Consider the following 19356-nt stretch of genomic DNA (forward strand, 5'->3'; position numbering starts at 1 on the left):
CCGGGGACTTTCAGGAAGTGGATGTGGAAACGGCGATTGTCACTCTCCTTCGCTGCCTGACGTGATAATGGGAACCAGACACACCAGGGAGCACAGGGCGAGGCCTGCTGGGGACGCTGCTGCACGGCGCCGGTGTGAGGACACCGCGGCTCACCAAACCGTAAGGGCAGCTTGTCACCAGCGGCGCACGGCCGGCATGGACCGCGTGCAGTCGCGAGCTGCCCGGCCGGCTCTGGAGCTGGCTGGTTGGGGACCCGGCCCTGCCTGCTCGCTTAGTCAGAAGCGCCGTGACAAGATGCACATTTAGCCACAAGCACAGCTCCTCGGATTTGCTCCCAGCGCGTGTGAAGCGGGTGCCTTGAGGGATACAGCCGTCCCCGGGGACGGAGCGCGGAGAGGAAACCGTGCAGACAGCCCGGAGCAAGCCGTGATGAAGGGGCGCCCCTGCTGGCGGAGGATCAAAGGCTGCGGGCGGGTCTCTGTGCCCAGCACACGCATGTGCCTTTGAGCTCACGTTCTGTCCAGACTTGGAATTTTCTACGGGGAAACGGAAGGCTCCGCTTGGCCTTCAAGGCGTCCCCAGATGGCATTTGTTCCCACGATTTGGCTGCGAGTCTGAATGCATTAATAATAAAAACCCAGCGTGCCCCGGGAGCATCACATCCAAACCCCTAATGAAAGCTCTGCACTTCCGACCTCCCGGGCAGCCAGTGCCAGAGCCGGCGCCTGGGCCAGCGCGGGCGCAGGGAGCCTGCACTTACCCGGGGCAGCGGTGGCGGTCTGCCGCGCGTCCTGGCATGCGGTGTGTGTCGGGCAGCTATTTACGTGCGCTCTGGGACGGCGCCGGACCAGGTGCCTGCAGCAACGGCGGGGCAGCCGCCTCTGCCTCTCCTCGGGCTGCTCTGCTCTCAGCTGGGGAGTTTCAAGTCCCAGGCAGCCTGGGACTCCCTCTCCCCTTTCACGCACTTAACCCTGTTGCTGCCTGGCTAGGAGGGATCCGAAGGAAACCAGTCTCGCGCACTTGGGGACGCAGACTGGCTGTGCTCGGGGAAGAAGGACTGGCTCCTGGTCTCCACCAGGCTCTTCTCATGCTTTCTCCTCCATAAACGGGAGCAGGCAGGGAAGATGACAGAAGATGCTGCTCTGTGAGGCTCTGTTGCTCTTCTTAACCCTCTGGGCTGCTTCCTCGGGCAGCACAGCGGTGCACCTGCTGGGGGGGAGTTCAGGAGACGTCCTCCCTGGGGGTTACCAGCCCACAGGCCTGCAGGGGCTGCCCTCTGTTGGGCTCCTTTCTGGGCCACCCTCAGGAGAGTGTAGCGGCTCAGACCCACCCCCAAGCTCAGGGAGGGTGGTAGGCACCAGGGGGAGAAGCATGACGGGATGAATTCCGGCCCCTCCTAATTCTCTGTGGACACTCGGCCGGTCATGTTTCTTCGTGAGCCCCCGAGTCCACGTCTGCAGGAGGTAAGTAGCACCCACTGACCAATAAACTTGGGGGGAGCGATTTATGTGCCCAGAGGAGGCAAGGGCCATGAAAGCCTGGCTCTGCTCTGAGCCCACACGTCCCGCGGCCCCAGGTTTGCCTGCTCTGTCCACTTACCAAGGCATCCTGGGCTCTCGTGAGCTACCAGGGAAACTGAGTCATGAGAGCTTAACATGGCCACAGCTTGCCTCTCCCTTAAGTAGGTATGAGCTCCTACCACGCGCCAGACAGGGATTCCGCAGCGGATGTGAAAAGAGTTGGCAGGAGTGACCCCTCTCGGGGGACAGCAGCCCTGCAGAGGACCCCAGCCCCCAAGAGGCCCCGGGCACACTCGCACACGCATGCTCACACGTGACACTCATGACACATGCGCTCACACATGTGCTCACATCCATATTTCCGTCCAGCCACGAGGACCAAGCGACGCTGCCACACAACCCTCCAAAGCGTCCCTGGGGTCTCCAGTGTCCTTCCTGACTACGACGCCATCAGAAAGGACCCTGTAGACACTGGATCAGAGACTGAAAAGACACGTCCCCAGTCTTGGCTCTGGTTTCCGATTCCAGAGCTCAGCTGACACCCCAGAGTTCTAGCCCGTGGCCACATGTGTAGAAATGGGGCGAGGCCCCTCAGCAGCCACACCACGTGGCCCCGGGAGGCAGCAGCGTGTCGGGGTCGGACCCTGACTTGACCCCTTCCTGGCTGGGCTGGTTAGAGCAAGTTGCTTCACCTCTCTGAGCTCGGTAAACTCGGATACTGAGTGCACCGCTCCGGGAGGGATAAGGTTCAGGACTAATGTCTACTAAGCACATGCAACATTTTGGAGGCGCCATCACCAGAAACCCAGACAGACGCCATCACCGCCGCCTGGTCCCTCTGCTGGGGGCTCGCGCAGGCGGTGCCCAACCCCACGCACACACACCTGTGCCCACAGCCAACTTTCTGCTGTGCGTCTGCAGCCTCGAAAGTGCCGTCAACGCTGGATGCCGTCACCCCACGGAGATACAAGATCCAGAAAACACGTTCCGAAGATACTAACTAATCGGACGCTCAGCGCCCCCAAATGGGGGGTGGAAAACTAGGAAAGGTCATGAGATGGGTGCCGGCGCCACTGTGCCCATCTTCCGGATGGGAACAGTGAGGCTCAGAGGGCTAAGTGACTTGTTCAAGTCACCCAGCCGGGACATGAAGCCATCCTGAGAGGTGAGAAATCCCGCCCTGTGAGGCCTGCAGGAAGGACGCCGTCTCGCCGGTGCTCCCTTTCTAAGCCTTGTCTGGACAGTGTCCTGTGGTGCAAGGGCCTCAAGGTCCCCATCATGGCCGCCTGGGCATCCCCATCAGCGGCAGCCGGTGTGCAAATACAGCATGCATGTCAACAGGCACGACGGGCTCACAGCCCAGGCAGCAACCGCCTCAAAGGGGTTGGGGACCAAATCCCAACAGGCAGCTCCTTCAGGGGCATGGCCAGGACGGAAGGAAGAGCCAGGCCGAGTTTGGGAGCAGGAGGTCAGGGCTACATGTCGCTGGGCGGTACCCCCACCCTGTTAATAACACGTGTGTTTTGGGGAAGGGGTCCGGTGGGCATGGCCGACCTCCGGGTGAAGGAGATCACCCTCTGAGGGGTATGTGGGCCAGCCCCCCTCTGCTGAAGGACACCGAGACAAAAGCAGAGTTTCCCCAAGGAAGAAGAAATTCTGCTCCAGACGGGTCAGCCCTGGCTACATTCTGCTGCCCCACAGACTTCCTGGGAGCCCGAACCTTGAAATCCATGTCTCACGTGCATGAAACGTCCTGCTGGCTGCGGCCTGGCCTTTCTCGGAGCTCTCTGGACGCGCTGTCGGAGGAGCCTCGTGACTCAACCACACCCGCGTGCCAGCCACAAGGTGTTCACTTAACCGGTTAGCCACGGGCTTGGTGGCCGTCTCTACCTCCAAAGCCACACTGGGCCTCCTGCCCTCGGCAGCACCGTGACTGGTTTTCCCGTGGCAAATGCGATCACGCGTCAACCATTTCAGGCCTGGCCACCGCTTCCAAAACAGCAGTCTCCCAAGGCTGTGGGCTTGTGGGCTTCTCCGTTTAAACCAAGAGCTCTAGTGTGTAAATGAGGCCTGGGAGAGCTTTATTAGCAGAGACCTGGCAGGCCAAAACCAGTGGTTTCACCTGTGGGTGCACAACAGCGCCCCGGCAGGGGCTCGGACCCCGGCGCTAGTGTGCTCCAGACGACCCAACCAGAGTCTCGGGGCTGTGGCGGGACCACGGGCTTCAAGCTCCCCCAGCTGTTCCAACGCTCGGCCACGGATGAGCGCAGCTGGTGTACCCACAAAAACTGTGATCCAGGCACTTCAGACAAGGCCTCTTTCTTCGCGGGGCAGACAGGACAGGTCTCCTGTGGACGTCCGTGGCCGACGCTCGGGAGGAGGCGAGACGCAAACACCGGCCCCCGAGGGGTGCACCTGCTGGACTGGTTGCCGTCACGTGAAGGTGGCAGGTGGCCTTACTGCCTTCCTCACGGCGCTGCACGCTCCAGAACCAGGTGAAGACAAAACCTCAGAGCGGGTAAGAGATGCTGAGCAGCGTGCAGTGACTCTGAGATCTTAGGAAGCATCTGAGGGAGGAAACAGGGATGATTCCGTCTGTCCCTGGTCCACAACTGTGGCGCATCCCCTCATCTGTATCCTGTGCGGGGGGGGTGCTTCTGTCGGTATCGCTGCGTAACAAGTTGCCCCAAAGCTTCCTGGCGTGAAACAGCAAATGTCACTTACCATCTCTCACCCTTTCTGCTGACTGGGTGGTTTTCACATGTGCTATGCCCTCCTGCAGTCTCATCCGAAGGCTGGACTGGGGCTCCTCACTGGCCGGCAAGCTGACTGGCTCTGGCTGGGGCCTCAGCTCCTCCCCACATGCCTGCTGAGGGTCCTCACAGCAGGGGGCTGGCTTCCCCCATGGACCGAGCGGGGAGGAGCTGCAGGCCTCCTACAGTCTCACACCAAGGAGAAGCCCCGTGCTGTTGCTTCCCCCATGTGACACTGCACGTGCAGCCCTGGCCCAGGTGCAGTGTGCGAGGGGCACGCACAGGGCATGGACAGCACGACGATGGATCACTGATGCCACCTTGGAGGCTGGCCCCACAGTCTGTCCTGAACCCCAAATGGTCCCCATCCCAACCATTTCTTATTTTTAGCACTGTTTGCCACCATGAATGAGAAAGATATTTTCAAACACAGAAGTGTATCTCCTTGATATCTCACCGTCCTCTGTGGGGAGCTCCTCTCTCCCCTCATGCCTGACCTTACGAGACCCTGGGAGAAGCCTCCCTCAGAGCTCCCCCCACAAATCTTACTCCATCATTCAGCCCATTAGTGCAGGTTTATTCTCCATACTGCTGCAGGCAATAGCACTGCTCAACTATATAACTGGGACCTGGACCCCCTTTCTCTGGAAAGGGCTGGACAGGGCATCCTTGCTTGAGACCCCTTGTGCAGCTGTGGGCTTACATCGGCTGGATCTGCAGTCTGGAGGTGTGGCTGGGGCAGCAGGATCCCTTCCAAGGTGGCTCCATCATGAGCTGGCAGGGTGGGGCTCTTGGCCACAGAACTCAGCATCTCTCCAAGTGGCCTCTCCATGGGCTGAGTGTCCCAGTGATGACGGACATCCTTCAGAGAGAGCGGCCCCGAGACCAAGACGAAGCTGCAGCGCCTTCTATATCTGTCTCAGAAGTCAACTCCGCCAGCTCTACCCAATTCCATGGGCCACTTGAACTGGACCTGATTCAAGGCGGGAAGATGACAAAACCAAGACGCATGGGTCAATGGGGTCATCGGAGAGCCTGACCACCACAGAGCTGTCTTAAAGAGGGGGCCAAACAAAAGAGATTCAGAGAAAAGCAATGAAAAGGTCCAGGGACGCAGACTAATCGATCTGAAAATGACCAAGTTAGACCAGGATGGTGACCAGTGTGAAATCACCAAAGGTCAGCTGACGATGAGCACACAGGAAGAGCCAAAGTCAAAATCTACCGGCTGTCTTAGCCCCACCATTCCCTATCTGGGGCTGTGACTGTCACACAACTTCCTTACCAGCAGAGAGATGATGGTGTCTGACCTCTCTTCCACACTCAATTGTCTAAAGACCAAAGGAGTAATAGATAGAACAGTAAAGTGCCCAAGAGTTGCGCTGTTATCATTAACTTATTTATTATAATTATAAATGATAAGGCCCTTTAAAAAAATCACAGCTTGGGGCGCCTGGGTGACTCAGTTGGTTGGGCATCCGACCCTTGATCTGAGCTCAGGTCTTGATCTCAGGGCCGTGAGTTCAAGCCTGGTGTTGGGCTCCACACTGGGTGTGCAGCCTACTTTTTAAAAAATCACAGTTTATTTATGATATAATTCACACGCTACACATTTCACTGGAGTTTAGTCTACCACCAACACCAGAGAATACAAGGTCCTTTTCACCCTTGAGATGGCATTTTCAGACCACAGAAAGAAATACCAGTCAAGTTAACTAGGGGGCTCCTTAGCCCAGGGGGCATGAGGAACCATGAAGTTCAGGTTGAGAAAGGACATCTGCGGGAAGAGATGTCTGGACACACGAGGACTGAGCCATCTGTGCAGGAAGATGGCGAGAATCAGCCCGCAGCCTTGCGGTTGGAGCAACTGAAGGCTGACGGCCTGTCTGGAGGGGCTTGGCGCCACAGTGAGAACCCCCTTCCCAAACCCCAAGCACCCCTGCTTCACTGCCCAACATTCCCTCCTATGTTCTCTTGCTCCTACAACAGCAAAGGGCACCTCTCCTTTCAAGGCAAGTTGTTGAGTGGTGAGAACCCCTGTGGCCAGTGGCATAATTCTGCCCCTGCCCTCCTGTAGAGACTGCCCAGCCCCTGCAGCGTGGCCCCTGGGGCCTGTTCAGCCTGCAGGATGGGATGAAGCCTTGGTCGGCCACGAGTTTGGGGATTTAATGCTGCCCCTCTACCTGACCCTCCTGGGAGACCTTCCTTCTGTGCTGGTGGCTCTAGCCAGGCCATTCTGCGGCTGGATCCAAGAAGAAGGAAGCGGCTGGGGCCTTCCAGGTCAGAGCACCAGCAGTCAGATGAGCAAATGCTAGCTGCAGCTTCTCGGGGGCAGGTGTGGCCTGGGGGTCGGGCAAGTGCCTTCACAAAGGAAATGGGCCACAGGTGGGCACGATTTTCCTTCTGATTAACCACATCCAGGTGGAGGAGATGGGCCGCCTCTACAGCAGCAGAGGGAGAAAGGGCAAGGAAACACTGCATAGCTGGGTGTTCAGATGTGCTTCTCCGCTTTCCTTGCTGCACGGTGAATCCTGCGAGCAGAAGGCCCTGCTGGCCCGAGCACAAGGGCATGGGATGGGGCTGTCTTGTGGAGTGAACAACTGGGGACGAACTCCAGAAAGCAGGACGTCCTGGCGACCCCTGGACACAGTCTGCAGCTCTCTGTTGCCTGGCCCTGGATCCGAATGCCAGCTGTGCTAAAACACTCTGTCCTCTCACCTCCATGCACTTCAGGCTGGAGACCTCCTGCCACTGCCCGCTGCCCCCGGCCCTGCAGTCGGGAGTCTAGAAGTCTGCAGCGGACACCCAAGCCATGATTCACAGAATCATTCTGGACACAGAGAGGGCTTTTCAGCTTTTTGCTCTTATTAAGAACACAGCAAATGCCAGCAGCTCTTTCAGAAATCTGTTCAGAGAGCCTCAGTGACAAATTCTGTTCTGCCTTCCGCCATCAGCCAGATCCCCTGATGGGCTCCGACAGTGCCATCCAGGAAGATGGTTCCTACGGGCCATGCAATCCTGGCATAGATCAAGGAGGAGTTCTGTGCATCGAAGAACTGAAAATGTGGACCGCTGGACAAGGGGAGCAAGCTGACAACCAGCTGACCAGGGAAACTCATCAGCAGATAAATGTACACACAGGCACGTGAGCGAGTGGTGTGTCTGTGTGGACACACACACACGGCTGGGGGCAGGGACATCCCAGTGCACGGGGCCTGAGCACCCGTAGCATCCACATCTTGGTTTCTAAATACCATCTTCCACTAACAGTGACCAGGACTCCTTGCAGAGATGGGCACTTCAGTCTGGCAGGGAAGTGTCACATGCTTCTGGAACACCTGGCACACTAGGCAGCCAGGGAGCCAACCAGGAGCCCAGGGGCTGTCAACACGCTCGGGAGCCAGCGTGGCGGGGCTCACCGAGACAGACAGATGATACTCTGTTAAAGAAACACTAGTTCCTGGGGCGCCTGGGTGGCGCAGTCATTAAGCATCTGCCTTCGGCTCAGGGCGTGATCCCAGCATTCTGGGATCGAGCCCCACATCAGGCTCCTCCGCTATGAGCCTGCTTCTTCCTCTCCCACTCCCCCTGCTTGTGTTCCCTCTCTCACTTGCTGTCTCTCTCTCTCTGTCAAATAAAATCTTTTAAAAAAAATTCTAAAAAAAAAAAGAAACACTAGTTCTTGAGTTCAAACTCATATAAACGAATAAATAGAAGTTTGAGGAAGCATGAAAGGTTCACATAGGTTAAAGTACTTTTCTACAAAATCTTTTTTAAAATAGAGAAGAAAATAGTAATTTGCAGCAGAAGGCACCTGGCAAACACCACGTTAAATAGTCAACATTCCCATGACCAGTAACGGGATGAGCTGAAAGTCTGCCCCCTCCCTCAATGGGCCAGCCAAGAGGCATAGCCTCAGTTCCTGCCCCATGGGAGTCTCACGTCCAGGAGACACCAGACACCCTACAATATGGACGAGCACCAAGGCCAAGAGGAGACAAGGCACTTGCACGGATTGAAGGAGACGGAGTGCACATGGCAACCTGAGGCAGAGCACAGACGGACAGACAGACCTCTGCTCTCTGGCCCAACTGGGATGGGGTTCACTGGACTTTCCATTCCAATAGCACACTGAGCCTTGTGGGAGAAGGTCTGAGTTTGCAGGAGCCAGGCCCACACACCAAGGTGCTGGGCAGTGCAGGGCACGGCGGGCAGCTGTTGTCCGGGGGCACTCCCTTGCTTTCGTGTGGAACCATGATGCGTCATCCGCATCATGTCCACACAACTTCCCCTCTCTCCCGGACCAGTGTTACCCCTGCGTGTGGGGCTGACCCATCCACATCCTCAGCTCTGCCAGGCTGCCCCCCCCATCCTCTCCTGATCCGAGCTGAACCCTCACCATCCACTACATGCTCTGCTGCCTGGGGCCTCAGGCCACAGGAAGGCCCAGGCTGGAGGAGGGCCAGGACGTCCCAGAGGGGTGGTGAGGGGGGGGGGGTGGGCAGGGCATGGGTTTGAGCAAGGCCCCGAGGGACAGGCATGCCCCTTGCACCCTGAGTGTCCACAGGAAGCCCGTCCAGTGCCCATTCCTCCAGTGGCCACTGCATGCAGACATCCCTTCTCTCATCTGCCCCCCAAGTCCTGGCCAAGGCAAGGAATGGATGCCATGCAGGTGGGAACCAGCTGTGCTCTGACAGACACCTGGCCTCACTGGAGAAGTGGGGGCCTTCGGTATTTTCTTCCTCCCCCCACGTCCTCCCCACTCCCTCCCTCCTCACTCCAACTCCCCACAGGTCCTGGATCCTACCTCTATCCACTAGATGCCAGTAGCAGCCCCTGCCCCAGCTGTAACAACCAAAAATATCTTCAGATGTTGGCCAATGTCCCACAGGGGGTCAGAATCACTCCTGGTTAAGAACCTCCTACGACCCACCTTTGTACCCTGTTAAGCTGCAAGGCTCTGGCACCCACGACTTACTGGCGAGATGATGCCCCCGGCCTCGCCACTGCGAGGGAGAGAGGGCTGAGGCAGGGCAGGGCGGGGAGCACTCGGGCCATCCCCCAGGCCCCTGGGGCCTGGTCCTGGCTAGAGAAAGAAGCACGAGAGTAAAGCAAATTTTACTGAGGACACACGAGATCCATCTGCAAGGTCTGTGGCAAACTGCAACAAAGAGCAAACATAGGCTTTCCCTGTCATCAGCAGCCATGGGCCCGAAGTCAGCTACACCCACGGCACTGAGGTCATTCTTGAAAACCCACCAATCCCAGATGCAGTGACAGGCTGGAGGAAGCCAGCAAGAAAGATGGAGCTGCTTAGCTGTGATAAGCCGGGTCTGGCTCAGCGGAGGCCTGGAGCTGCCCCAGGCCGGCCGGCCAGCATGAACTCGCTGAGGTTATGCCTCATCCTGGGGCAGGCGAAGAGAGCCTGGGATCCATGGAGAGGCCTGACCCCCACCCACTCGGCCTGGCCACCAGTCAGGGGCCCCTGTGTGGTCACACCCACAGGTCCTTGCAGGAAACAGGGCCAGCAGCCAGGGGGAGGGGCCGGACCCGTAGCTCACCTCCTGCTGACAGCCTGGATGGCCTGAGCAGGGCTGGGCAGGACGTGGTCAGACAGAGTGACCTGAAGGGTCAGCACCCAAGAGCTGGTCAGGGGTCTCTAGAGGGTCTTCCGGGTCCATTTCCCTGAGAGGCAGGGCCCAGAGGGAAGCAGGGGCCTGCCCGGAAGCAAGGCCTGCATCTGTCCCCCCCAGGGAAGCATCCCCCAGCTCTGGGGTTTTCAGCTCAGCCCACAGTTTACACAGACTAAGTATGGCTTATTTGGGAGGGTCAGTAACCAGAAGGGTCCCAGGGACAGTGCATAGGAAACGAGCTGAAAACCAGACCCACTGCCCACATTCTGGTCCCATGACCGTAGCCCTTCCCGCTCGGTCCCTCAGCCACCCGGTTCCGAGAAATTTGGGAGCTGGTGACGAGGTGAAGGGCACATCCAAGTTTTGTGGGGCATCTTCAAGAAAAGCAATACCCACATCATGCAACCCAGACTGGGCACAGAGGTGAATGCTTATCGCTCCTGCTCTGCCGGGCGCCACAGTGCCAGCCGGCGTCACCACCGTATCCCTGTGGCCCCGGGGCAGTCGGAACATCCTGTGCGCTGTGCCTGCACCCAGGACAGTAGGCAGTGGCTTGATTCTACTAGAAGAGACAGCAAGCCCATACACATGTCCCCCACACCGTAACGCTGCCCCTCAGCCAGGACCCGGACACACGGGAGCCACCACAGTACCAGCACCAGCGGGGGGAGGGGGGTGCAGTGATGGCGGCCACAAGTGAATGCAGTTTGGACACCTCACGATGCCAGCCTTATGGAAGATTAAGGGCCACGGGAGGACGGCCATGGGAGCACAGCCATGGTAGCATGACCACCAAGGGAGCACGGCCATGGGAGCACGGCCATGGGAGCACGGCTATGGGAGCACAGTCACCATGAGAGCACAGCCACTGTGGGAGGACAGTCACCATGGGAGCACAGTCCCCATGGGAGCACGGCTATGGGAGCACAGCCATGGGAGCAGTCACCATGGGAGAACAGCAATGCGAGCACAGTCACCGTGGGAGCATGGTCATGGGAGCACAGTCACCGTGAGACCACGGTCACCATGAGAGCACAGTCACCATGAGAGCACAGCCACTGTGGGAGCACAGTCACCGTGGGAGCATGGCTATGGGAGCACAGTCACCATGGGAACACGGCCTCACGGCCATAGAGACACTGGAGCATGCAGCACGGGCCCCTCCATACACCTCCCTGCGTCTGGCACAGGGCCGCCCCACACAGGTGGAGCCAGCAGCCTCGTTCCCCAGCCTCGATCTCGGTCCCTCCTGCATGGCCGGGTCCTCTGGGAACCCATGCAGAGGTAGCATGACCGTGAGAGTCCTAACAGCAATGCTGACGCCCTCACTCCCGGGCTGCCGGCGGGCACCCCTTCCGCTCCGCCGCACTTCCTTTTTTTTTTTTTTTATTTTAAAGATTTTATTTATTCACTCGACAGAGATAGAGACAGCCAGCGAGAGAGGGAACACAACAAGCAGGGGGAGTGGGAGAGGAAGAAGCAGGCTCATAGCAGAGGAGCCTGATGTGGGGCTCGATCCCATAACGCCGGGATCACGCCCTGAGCTGAAGGCAGACGCTTAACCTCTGTGCCACCCAGGTGCCCCTGCCACACTTCCTTCTGCAGGTAAACCTCAAGGCAGAAGACGAGCAGGGCTGGAGCAGAGACGCTGCAGACTTTACATTTGTTCTGGGCGACTCTCACTCCTGCCCGCGGCCACGACGCAGGGTTTTTGGGATGACAGTAGCGAGGGTGGCCGTGCCAGAGGGGCACGTGACGCTCTATGTGGGGTGGGAGCCGGAAGCCCGACGCTCTCCCATATCAGATGAGGAAGCGGACAGAGGAGGCGTGGCAGCAGGGGCCCCGCTCGGTCCCTGTCCCAGTCTGTCCGCCCGCACACGGGCCACTCCTTCCTGGACGCCAGCCCTGCTCAGGAGTGTGGCCAGTGCCTCGCATGCAGCCGGGGGGGGGGGCGGGGGGGCACCAAGAAACCTTGAGTCTGACCGGGCAGCCCTAGGCTAGGCTCCACCTACGCCAACCCTGAGATGGGGACCTGGGGCTCTGCTCACACCGGCAGCCACCCTAGAGGGTGAGGCCCTCCTCCTGGTGCCCAAAGCCAAGAACAGGACAGTGCTTCCCAAGGTAGCCACCATGACACAGCGGAAGAAAGTTCCCTCCAGCTCCTGCCTCGTGCTGGGGCCTTCCACCCTCTGCCTGGTGCAGTCCGGAAAATAGAATCCAGACTAGTGACTTCAGATGGTTGCGCCTCGGGGATGTGGGGACAAGCCCTTCTGAAAATGAGAATATGGGGGCGGGGGGTTCTGAGCTGTGAGCCCGCCCGGCCCGGGGTGAGCGGCCGCCGCAGAAATTCCCGGCATCATCCGTGGGGGGGTGGGGGGGAGAGGGAAAACGCTCTCCCGGAAGACCGTACCAGCAGTGTTGCTGCTGAGACACACGTCCTCCAGGCACGCTGACACCAGACCGCGCGCCAACCACTCCGGGGTGCTGGGCGGGCGGAGACCCACCGGCAGGATCACGTGGGGGAAGGCACGGAGGGGGCAGGAGGCCGAGATGCTGAGATGCTGCCCGAGTTGCCTCACCTCTCTGGGCAAATGGGGGCGATTTTCATGCATACCTGGCTCATGAGGCCACAGGCAGGATTCCGAGCGACGACACAGAGAGAGGACTCCGCGCCACTCGTGGCTCTGAGGCCAGAGACACAGCAGCTGATGGATGACAACTTCAGGGCAAGGCCCCACGCACCACGCCATCACGGAACAAGCGTGGGTTTCTGGCTTTGCTGTGGTCTATGCCTCACTGTGACCTCCTCCCCACGCTTCAACGGCTGGGTCTGGAGCTCAGGAAAAGCCCATTTGCCTCTGGGCAGAAGAGGCAGACGGGGGTCACCGGAAGTCCATGTGGGAATCACGGGGGAGGAGCACAACGGAGCAGCTCCAGCAGCTTGGGGTTGGGACTTGAATTCAAGGTCAAATGCACATCTCTTAAATCAAGAAGCCTGGACGGTGCCCAAGGCCAGTGCCAGCGAGGGCAGAGGGTGGGGAGCAGAACCCAGGGCCCCCAACAGGACCACCGTTGGGATGGGGTGTGGGCAGCAGGAAAGATGCACCCGGGCCTCTGCCTTCTCCCGCCGCCATGTCCAGCCCGTGCCTCTCAGGCCAAGTCAAGCAGGAAGCCGTGCCCTGGGGGCGACCATCCGAGGGCAGACGGTGAGCACCGCCCACTCTGTGGGAAGGGCACGTGCACCATGAGGCCTCTTCCACCTCAGACTCCAATTTTCCAGGGCTGCCTACGAGAAAGAGGCCACTCCCTCCGCAGGGCAAGTCGCCCTCCGTCCTCCTGTTGTGCTCAGGCACGAGACCGGGACAGGGCTCTTCCCACCGAGGAGCCATGCTTGGCCTTCTTTAAACGTGTCACTCTCCTCATCGCTAACACGGGCCTCAGTTGGCTGTGGTGGCCGAGCCGTGAGCATCCACAGTGGCTCATGGGAGTGGCTGTCGGATTCTGATGGTCTCAGATAAAACCCAACACCTGTCTGACCATTGTGGGTGCCATGTGCAGGGAAGGCCTGGCTCGATCCCAGGGGCCAGAGCACGAAGCCTGCCACGGCCCCAGGCCATGCTGCCCTCACCCCACTGCCGGCTGCCGCCCACCCCTGCCCACACCAGACCCACAGCTTCCGTGCATTCCTGTTTCCACTGCCCTTGGCCACAAGCACCCAGAGCTCACCCTCATGCATCTCCCCAGGGCCTGTCAGTGCAGGGCGGCCCGGGCAGAGGACCAGGTGGGCTGGCCTTACAAGGGTGCACGGTGGTCTTGCGGGAAGGGCGGGAGGCAGAGTCAAAGGGCAGCAAGGGCATAACGTAAGGGAGCATCCCCAGGGGAGTGAAGACGGGGAGACGCACCAGGCTGGCTGAACGCGAACGGAAGGAATGATGAAACAAGAGTCCGCCGGGCAGTGCAGGGTCTCCCAGTGGACGTGCGACCAGTGAGCCAGCGGCTTCTCCCCCAGCTCACCAGGGGCAGCTGCAGGTGCAGGCAGGCGAAACTGCAGGTTTTCCAGGTTTGGGGTTTTGCCAGGGTGAGTGATAGAAAGTGGGTGCAGGCAGGAGTAGAGGGCACACCCAGGGCAGCAAAGGCAGGGCTGGGCCATGGAGTCCAGGCTGGGGGAGACGGACCTGATGTGGGGTGCACGGGTCCCCTGGTGTCGGGATCTGGGGGAGTGGCCAGCAGCACAGGAGACAGGCCAGGTCCAGGACAAAGGGTGCTCTACCCCATTGACGCGGGCCAGGCCCCCCCCCATAAAACGTGTGTGTGTCTTTAACTGGATTTAGAAGCTGGAATTTCACATACGGTAAGCCCATGTGATGGCTTGTTAACGGTTCGTCTTCAAGCGCTTGCTGCTGACCCACAGAAATGTGGTACTTTGTATGTCGACTTTGATCCCCCAAACACTGCCGACCTTAACAGTTCCGTTAATTTATCTTCAGAAATTATTTGGAACGTTCTAGAACGCAGTCACGTCCTTGTGATGAGTCTCTCCCCTCCCACTACCTGTCACCAGGTGGTGAGGGCACCCTGGCCGTGCTCCTGAGCCCTAGTGACGTGGCAGCACGCCGACCGCTGTCCGCTGTCTGTGGAAGCCCCGACCACGTTACGGAGGTTCCCTTTGTGCTTCCAGAATGCTGACCGTCCTCATCTCCTCCGTCTTCAACGTTCCGAATGGGAGATGTCCATCGAGAGCTGCTGCCGTGTCTGCTGAGAAGCTCGTATCTTCCAAGTGCTGACTTACGCTGGGCGATATTCTAACATTAAACCAGGCTGCGCTCACGAGCTGAACGCCCCTCAGGCGCCCCACCCCAGCGAGGGGTCCACGGGGTCCTCCTCCCGCACGCTGCAAGGCAGCAAAAACACGGCGTGGCCGCTCAGCTGCCCTGCTGGATCGCGGCTGCCCCAGGAGCGACGCGGCCCCGACCGCGCTCCTGACTCGCCTGGACCCTCGGTGCGGAGGCCGGCCCTCCCGTGAGCGCCCTGCACACTTCCCCGCTGTCTGCACTCCAAGCAGAGCCCCCCACCGTCCCCCTACTTCCTTGCCTTCTTCTGCACTGACCGGCGGCTCTTCTGAATTATAACTCCCCACCCCGGACCCCGCGCCCCGCCATTCGTTTGGACGCTATACGCGGTTTCTAGGCCTGTTGTGGATAAGGGACTACGGCTTGCAGGACCCGAATCCAAACGTAGTTGTCTCCTGCGCTCCTCCTGCATCTTCCTCCACAAAACTACGTTTAAGCCCTACAGACGTTGTTTTCCCCACTACAGGTTTTCAGGCCACTAACGTATTTGCACTTTCCCTGCTCCTCAGGACCGCCCGTCTAGGGTCACTCTCCCTTTGCCAAAAGGACAGTCTTTAAAACTCCTTTCAGTGTGGGTCTGCTGCTGGCAAACTTCTGTCTTTTGTTTAAAAAGCAACCCTCTAGGGCGCCTGGGTGGCTCAGTCGTTAAGCATCTGCCTTCGGCTCAGGTCATGATCTCAGGGTCCTGGGATCGAGTCCTACTTTGGGCTCCCTGCTCGGCAGGGAGCCTGCTTCTCCCTCCCCCTCTCTCTCCTCCTCCCACCCCCGCTCATTTGCTCTCTCTCATAAATGAGTAAAATCTTAAAAAAAAAAAAAAAGCAATCTCTTAAAATGAAGAGTGAGAGAGAAAAGTGCGCAGCGATGCACCCGTGATGCCAGGCTCCCCGGGTCAGTACGGCCTCCCCCCACCACCCCGAGGGAGTCTAACACCAGTGGCTGCCCTGCCTGGTCTCAGAACAGCACAAATGGGGTCACACAAGCCGGCTTGGCCTCCGGACTCACTGTCCTGCTGGGGACACGCTCACGCGGGCCGCTGGACCGCTGGGGTGCACGTGCTCGCTTGGGCACGAGGCCCGGGACGGACTCCCGCCCGCACGCGTCGTAGCTCACACCCTTGATACGGTGCATCTTTTAAAACTTCTCTACTGACGCATCTTGTGGTGGCTTGGATTTGACCAGGGAGAGGAGCACTTTGCCAGATGTTCATGGGCCATTCGTGGATCTTCTCTTGTTACGTGTCTGTTCATGTGCTCCCATGACAAAAATTCATTAATCATTATGTCATTCAGTAGCAAAGATGACGCTTACAACCCTCGTTTCTAGAAATGATCAGAATTCCCTCCTCCATCCATTTGGTCCATTTAAACATGGCACTGTCTGTTTACCTTACAGGTAATAGGGAACCTCACGACCCTACTGATCCTGGGTACATGCCCTCCGTTGGCTAAGAGGATGGAAAATCCCTAGCCCATTATGCTCTTCTGCCCTGTCTCCAGCAGCGCCTTTGGATGAGCCAGAGTCCTCCACCTCCGGGCGTCTCCTTCCACTCCGTACTTCCATATCCAGGGTAAGAAACCTCTGGAGCTCCAAGCTCATGAGGGGAACGCCTTCGTTCCTCCTAGGAGTTACGTGCTGCTCCCTGCACATGCTGCCCCACTGATGTCGGGACCTGCTGTGGATGGGGGTTCACAACGGCTCCCCTGTGCATATCGAACTGATCCAGAACCACCGGGGACCACAGCGCCCTTCCTCCCTGTGCTGCGTCGTTCATCGCTCGAGGAGAAACCCTGCTCCGGTGGGTCTGCCCACGGCGCCTCATCCCACCCCGATGCCCTGCGGCCACACTGTCCTCCAAAGTTGTTCAAAGTCTTCAAGACGGTCTCTGCCATTCTTGGCCCTTCGCATTTTCGAATACATTCTAGAACAAGCTTGTCAATTTCCACAAAAACTCCCTGCTTGGATTTCAGTTGGAAGCACACCGAATCCGCCATTTGGGTAAGAACGGATACCGTGAAGCTTCCAATCCACAAATGTGCCAGCGATGTCCATTCGTTAGGTTTTCAACAGGACCCTACAGCTTTCTGTCCCGGGTATCTTTTGTTAATTTCTACATAACTTAAGTGCCTGAACGGCTATAGTAAACAAGGGATCATTGTTGATTTTCCTGGTAATTAGAAATAGAATCAAGTCTTGTACGTTGAGCAGGTGGCCAGCAACCCTGCTAACTTTACTCACGGCTTTTAACAGCTTGCTTATGGATTTCTCTGGATTTTCTTCCTCTATAACCGTATCTCTGCAAATAATGACAGTTTTATTTCTGGATTTTCAAGACTTACACCTTTAAATCTCCTTCTCTGGCCAGGTTCTGTGGTGTAAGGACAAGAGCCATGCTGGGTAGCCAGCCTTGTCTCAGCCTCACCTCGGGGACAGAGCGGCCGGTATCTCCTATTAAGCAGGGTATTTGTCAGAGTTCTCGGTTGATTAAATTAAGGAATCTCCTTTCTGCCGCTAGTTTGCTAAAAGCTCTCTTAATCATGAATGGGAGCTGAACCGTACAAATGATTTTTCTGTTTATCAGGATCATATGGCTTCTCTCTTCATTAAAGTGCTGAATTACACTGATTGATTTTTTAAATATACAAACCTGCATTCCTGAATGTAACCCAACTTGCTCATAACCTATTCATAACCTATTACCACTCAATATTAAGAAATCCAGCTTGTTTCCAAGAGACTGCTCTAGAACCATCTTTCCTTCTCTCTCTTTCTCCCTTCCCTCCTCGCTTTTTCTTTGAAACACCCTTATCAGGTTTGGGCATCAAGGTTACGCTGCCTCACAAAACAAGATGGGACATGAGCCTTTTTCGTTGTCGTTCTGTGGAATAGTTTGTAACAGACTGCTGTTCTTTCTTAAGCATATCTAAACACTTAGCAGTGATGTCATCTGTGCCTGGACTTTTCCTTGTGACTACAGGTGAGACTTCATAAAGATGGGAGCTACTAAGAGTCCCATCAGCAAGATGGCAGCACGGCGGTTTCTGGCGCTCGTCCCCTCCTGGAAAAATCAGTTTGAACAACTATTCCCACAGGAGGATGCCTTCCAAAAGCTAAGGAGCATGGGTGAGGTTACAGCATCCCGTTGGTGCACAGCTAAGAAAAGATAGCTTTGCGCTGAGACAGACACGCGCCTCAAGGGCGGGGTGGGGGCCAGGTACGTGCCTGAATGCCCCAGAGAGTCCAGCACTGGCCCGCAGGGAACCCGGGGTCCATACCCAACCCTGCAGACCCGGGCACCAGGCCGCCTGCCCGAGGACTCCAGCAGCAAGCCCGCTGGAACACCACCAGATGGCTCTCCCAGGTTCCTGGATGGGCTAACTGTGAAAGGCTTCCCTGCCAGAGCCCGTCCGTGCAGACCGGAATGGCTGCTACTTCTTCAAATGTCCAGACGCCAACCCAAGGCCACAAGGGTCACAGAAGATCATGGAGACATGACACCTCAGAAGGAAACCAACAAAACGACAATGACTGACCCTAAAGAAAGGGAGGGCTATGAAGTGTCTGGAGAGAATGCAAAATAACCTTTTCAAGGAAATTCAGTAAACAACAAGAAAACACACACAGACAATCAAAGAAAATTAGGGAAACAATGCATGAACAACAGGAGAAAGAAGTTCAGCAAAGAAATAGAAAACTTTTTTCTAAAACCAGACACCCTGACCTTGAAGAATACAATGAGATGGACCCTCAGCAGAGCGCTTCAGTGACGGACGGGTCCAGCAGAAGAGGCAGCGGTGAGCCAGGAGACACGTCCCCGGATGCATCCAACAAGGGCTGCAAACAGGAAAGGGGAGGAAAACCCAACGGGAGCTCCAGGAGAACTTCCAGAGAAGCCACGTGCAGGACTGAGTCCCAGGAGGAGAGAAGCAGAGGGGTGGAGAGAGCTGAGTTCAAGAAAGACATGTTCACAAAGCTCCAAGACCCCCCAAATTCCAACCCCAGACTATCTTCTCCAGGACACATTATAATGAAACTCTCTAAAATCACAGGGGAAAAAAGGCTTAAAAGCAGCCACAGATTAACTTGTGCACCAGGGAACCCACACAGGCTCTCAGCAGACTTGTCTACAGAAGCAATGGAGGCCAGAGGCAATGGAGGCCGGAGGCCAGCGGGATGACACACGCAGAGCGCTGAAAGTAAAAAGCTGCCAGCCGGAAGAGCCAGCAGAGGTGTCCTCCGGAAATGAAGGACAGAAAGCCATTCCAGGAAGAACACAAATGGAGGGAGGTCATTACCACGGGACTGCTTACGAGAGGTGCTAAAAGGAATTTGCAGGTAGAGATGGACGAACACTAATCAGTAACACAAAACAGACGAAAATACAGGCCACGCTGATGCAGGTGGGGGCACAAATTCAGAACACCCTAACACGCGTGCTCATGTGCTCATTACTAACTCTAGCGCAAATGCTGAAGGACAGAAGTATTAAAAATAACTGTCTGGGAGCGCCTGGCTGGCTCAGTCGGAAATGCATGTGACTCTCGATCTCAGGGTCATGACTTCAAGCCACACACCGGGTGTAGTTTACTTAAAAACAAACAA

The 19356-nt window shown here is 57.4% G+C and overlaps 1 protein-coding gene across 1 annotated transcript in view; it reads right to left on the minus strand.

Annotated features, from left to right (window-relative positions):
• Nucleotides 1-677: 677 nt before the first annotated feature.
• Nucleotides 678-19356, minus strand: part of BANP (BTG3 associated nuclear protein) — a 134209-nt gene continuing 115530 nt past the window's right edge. The window contains exon 13 of the mRNA XM_087870383.1: nt 678-5247. Within this exon, the coding sequence (XP_087726509.1) occupies nt 5194-5247 (54 nt within the window). The 3' untranslated portion in view covers nt 678-5193. The remainder of the gene's footprint in view (nt 5248-19356) is intronic.

This window comes from Ursus americanus, chromosome 21 (genome assembly GCF_024610735.1).
Source record: "Ursus americanus isolate L20-20 chromosome 21, mUrsAme1.1.p, whole genome shotgun sequence".
NCBI classification, from domain to species: domain Eukaryota; kingdom Metazoa; phylum Chordata; class Mammalia; order Carnivora; family Ursidae; genus Ursus; species Ursus americanus.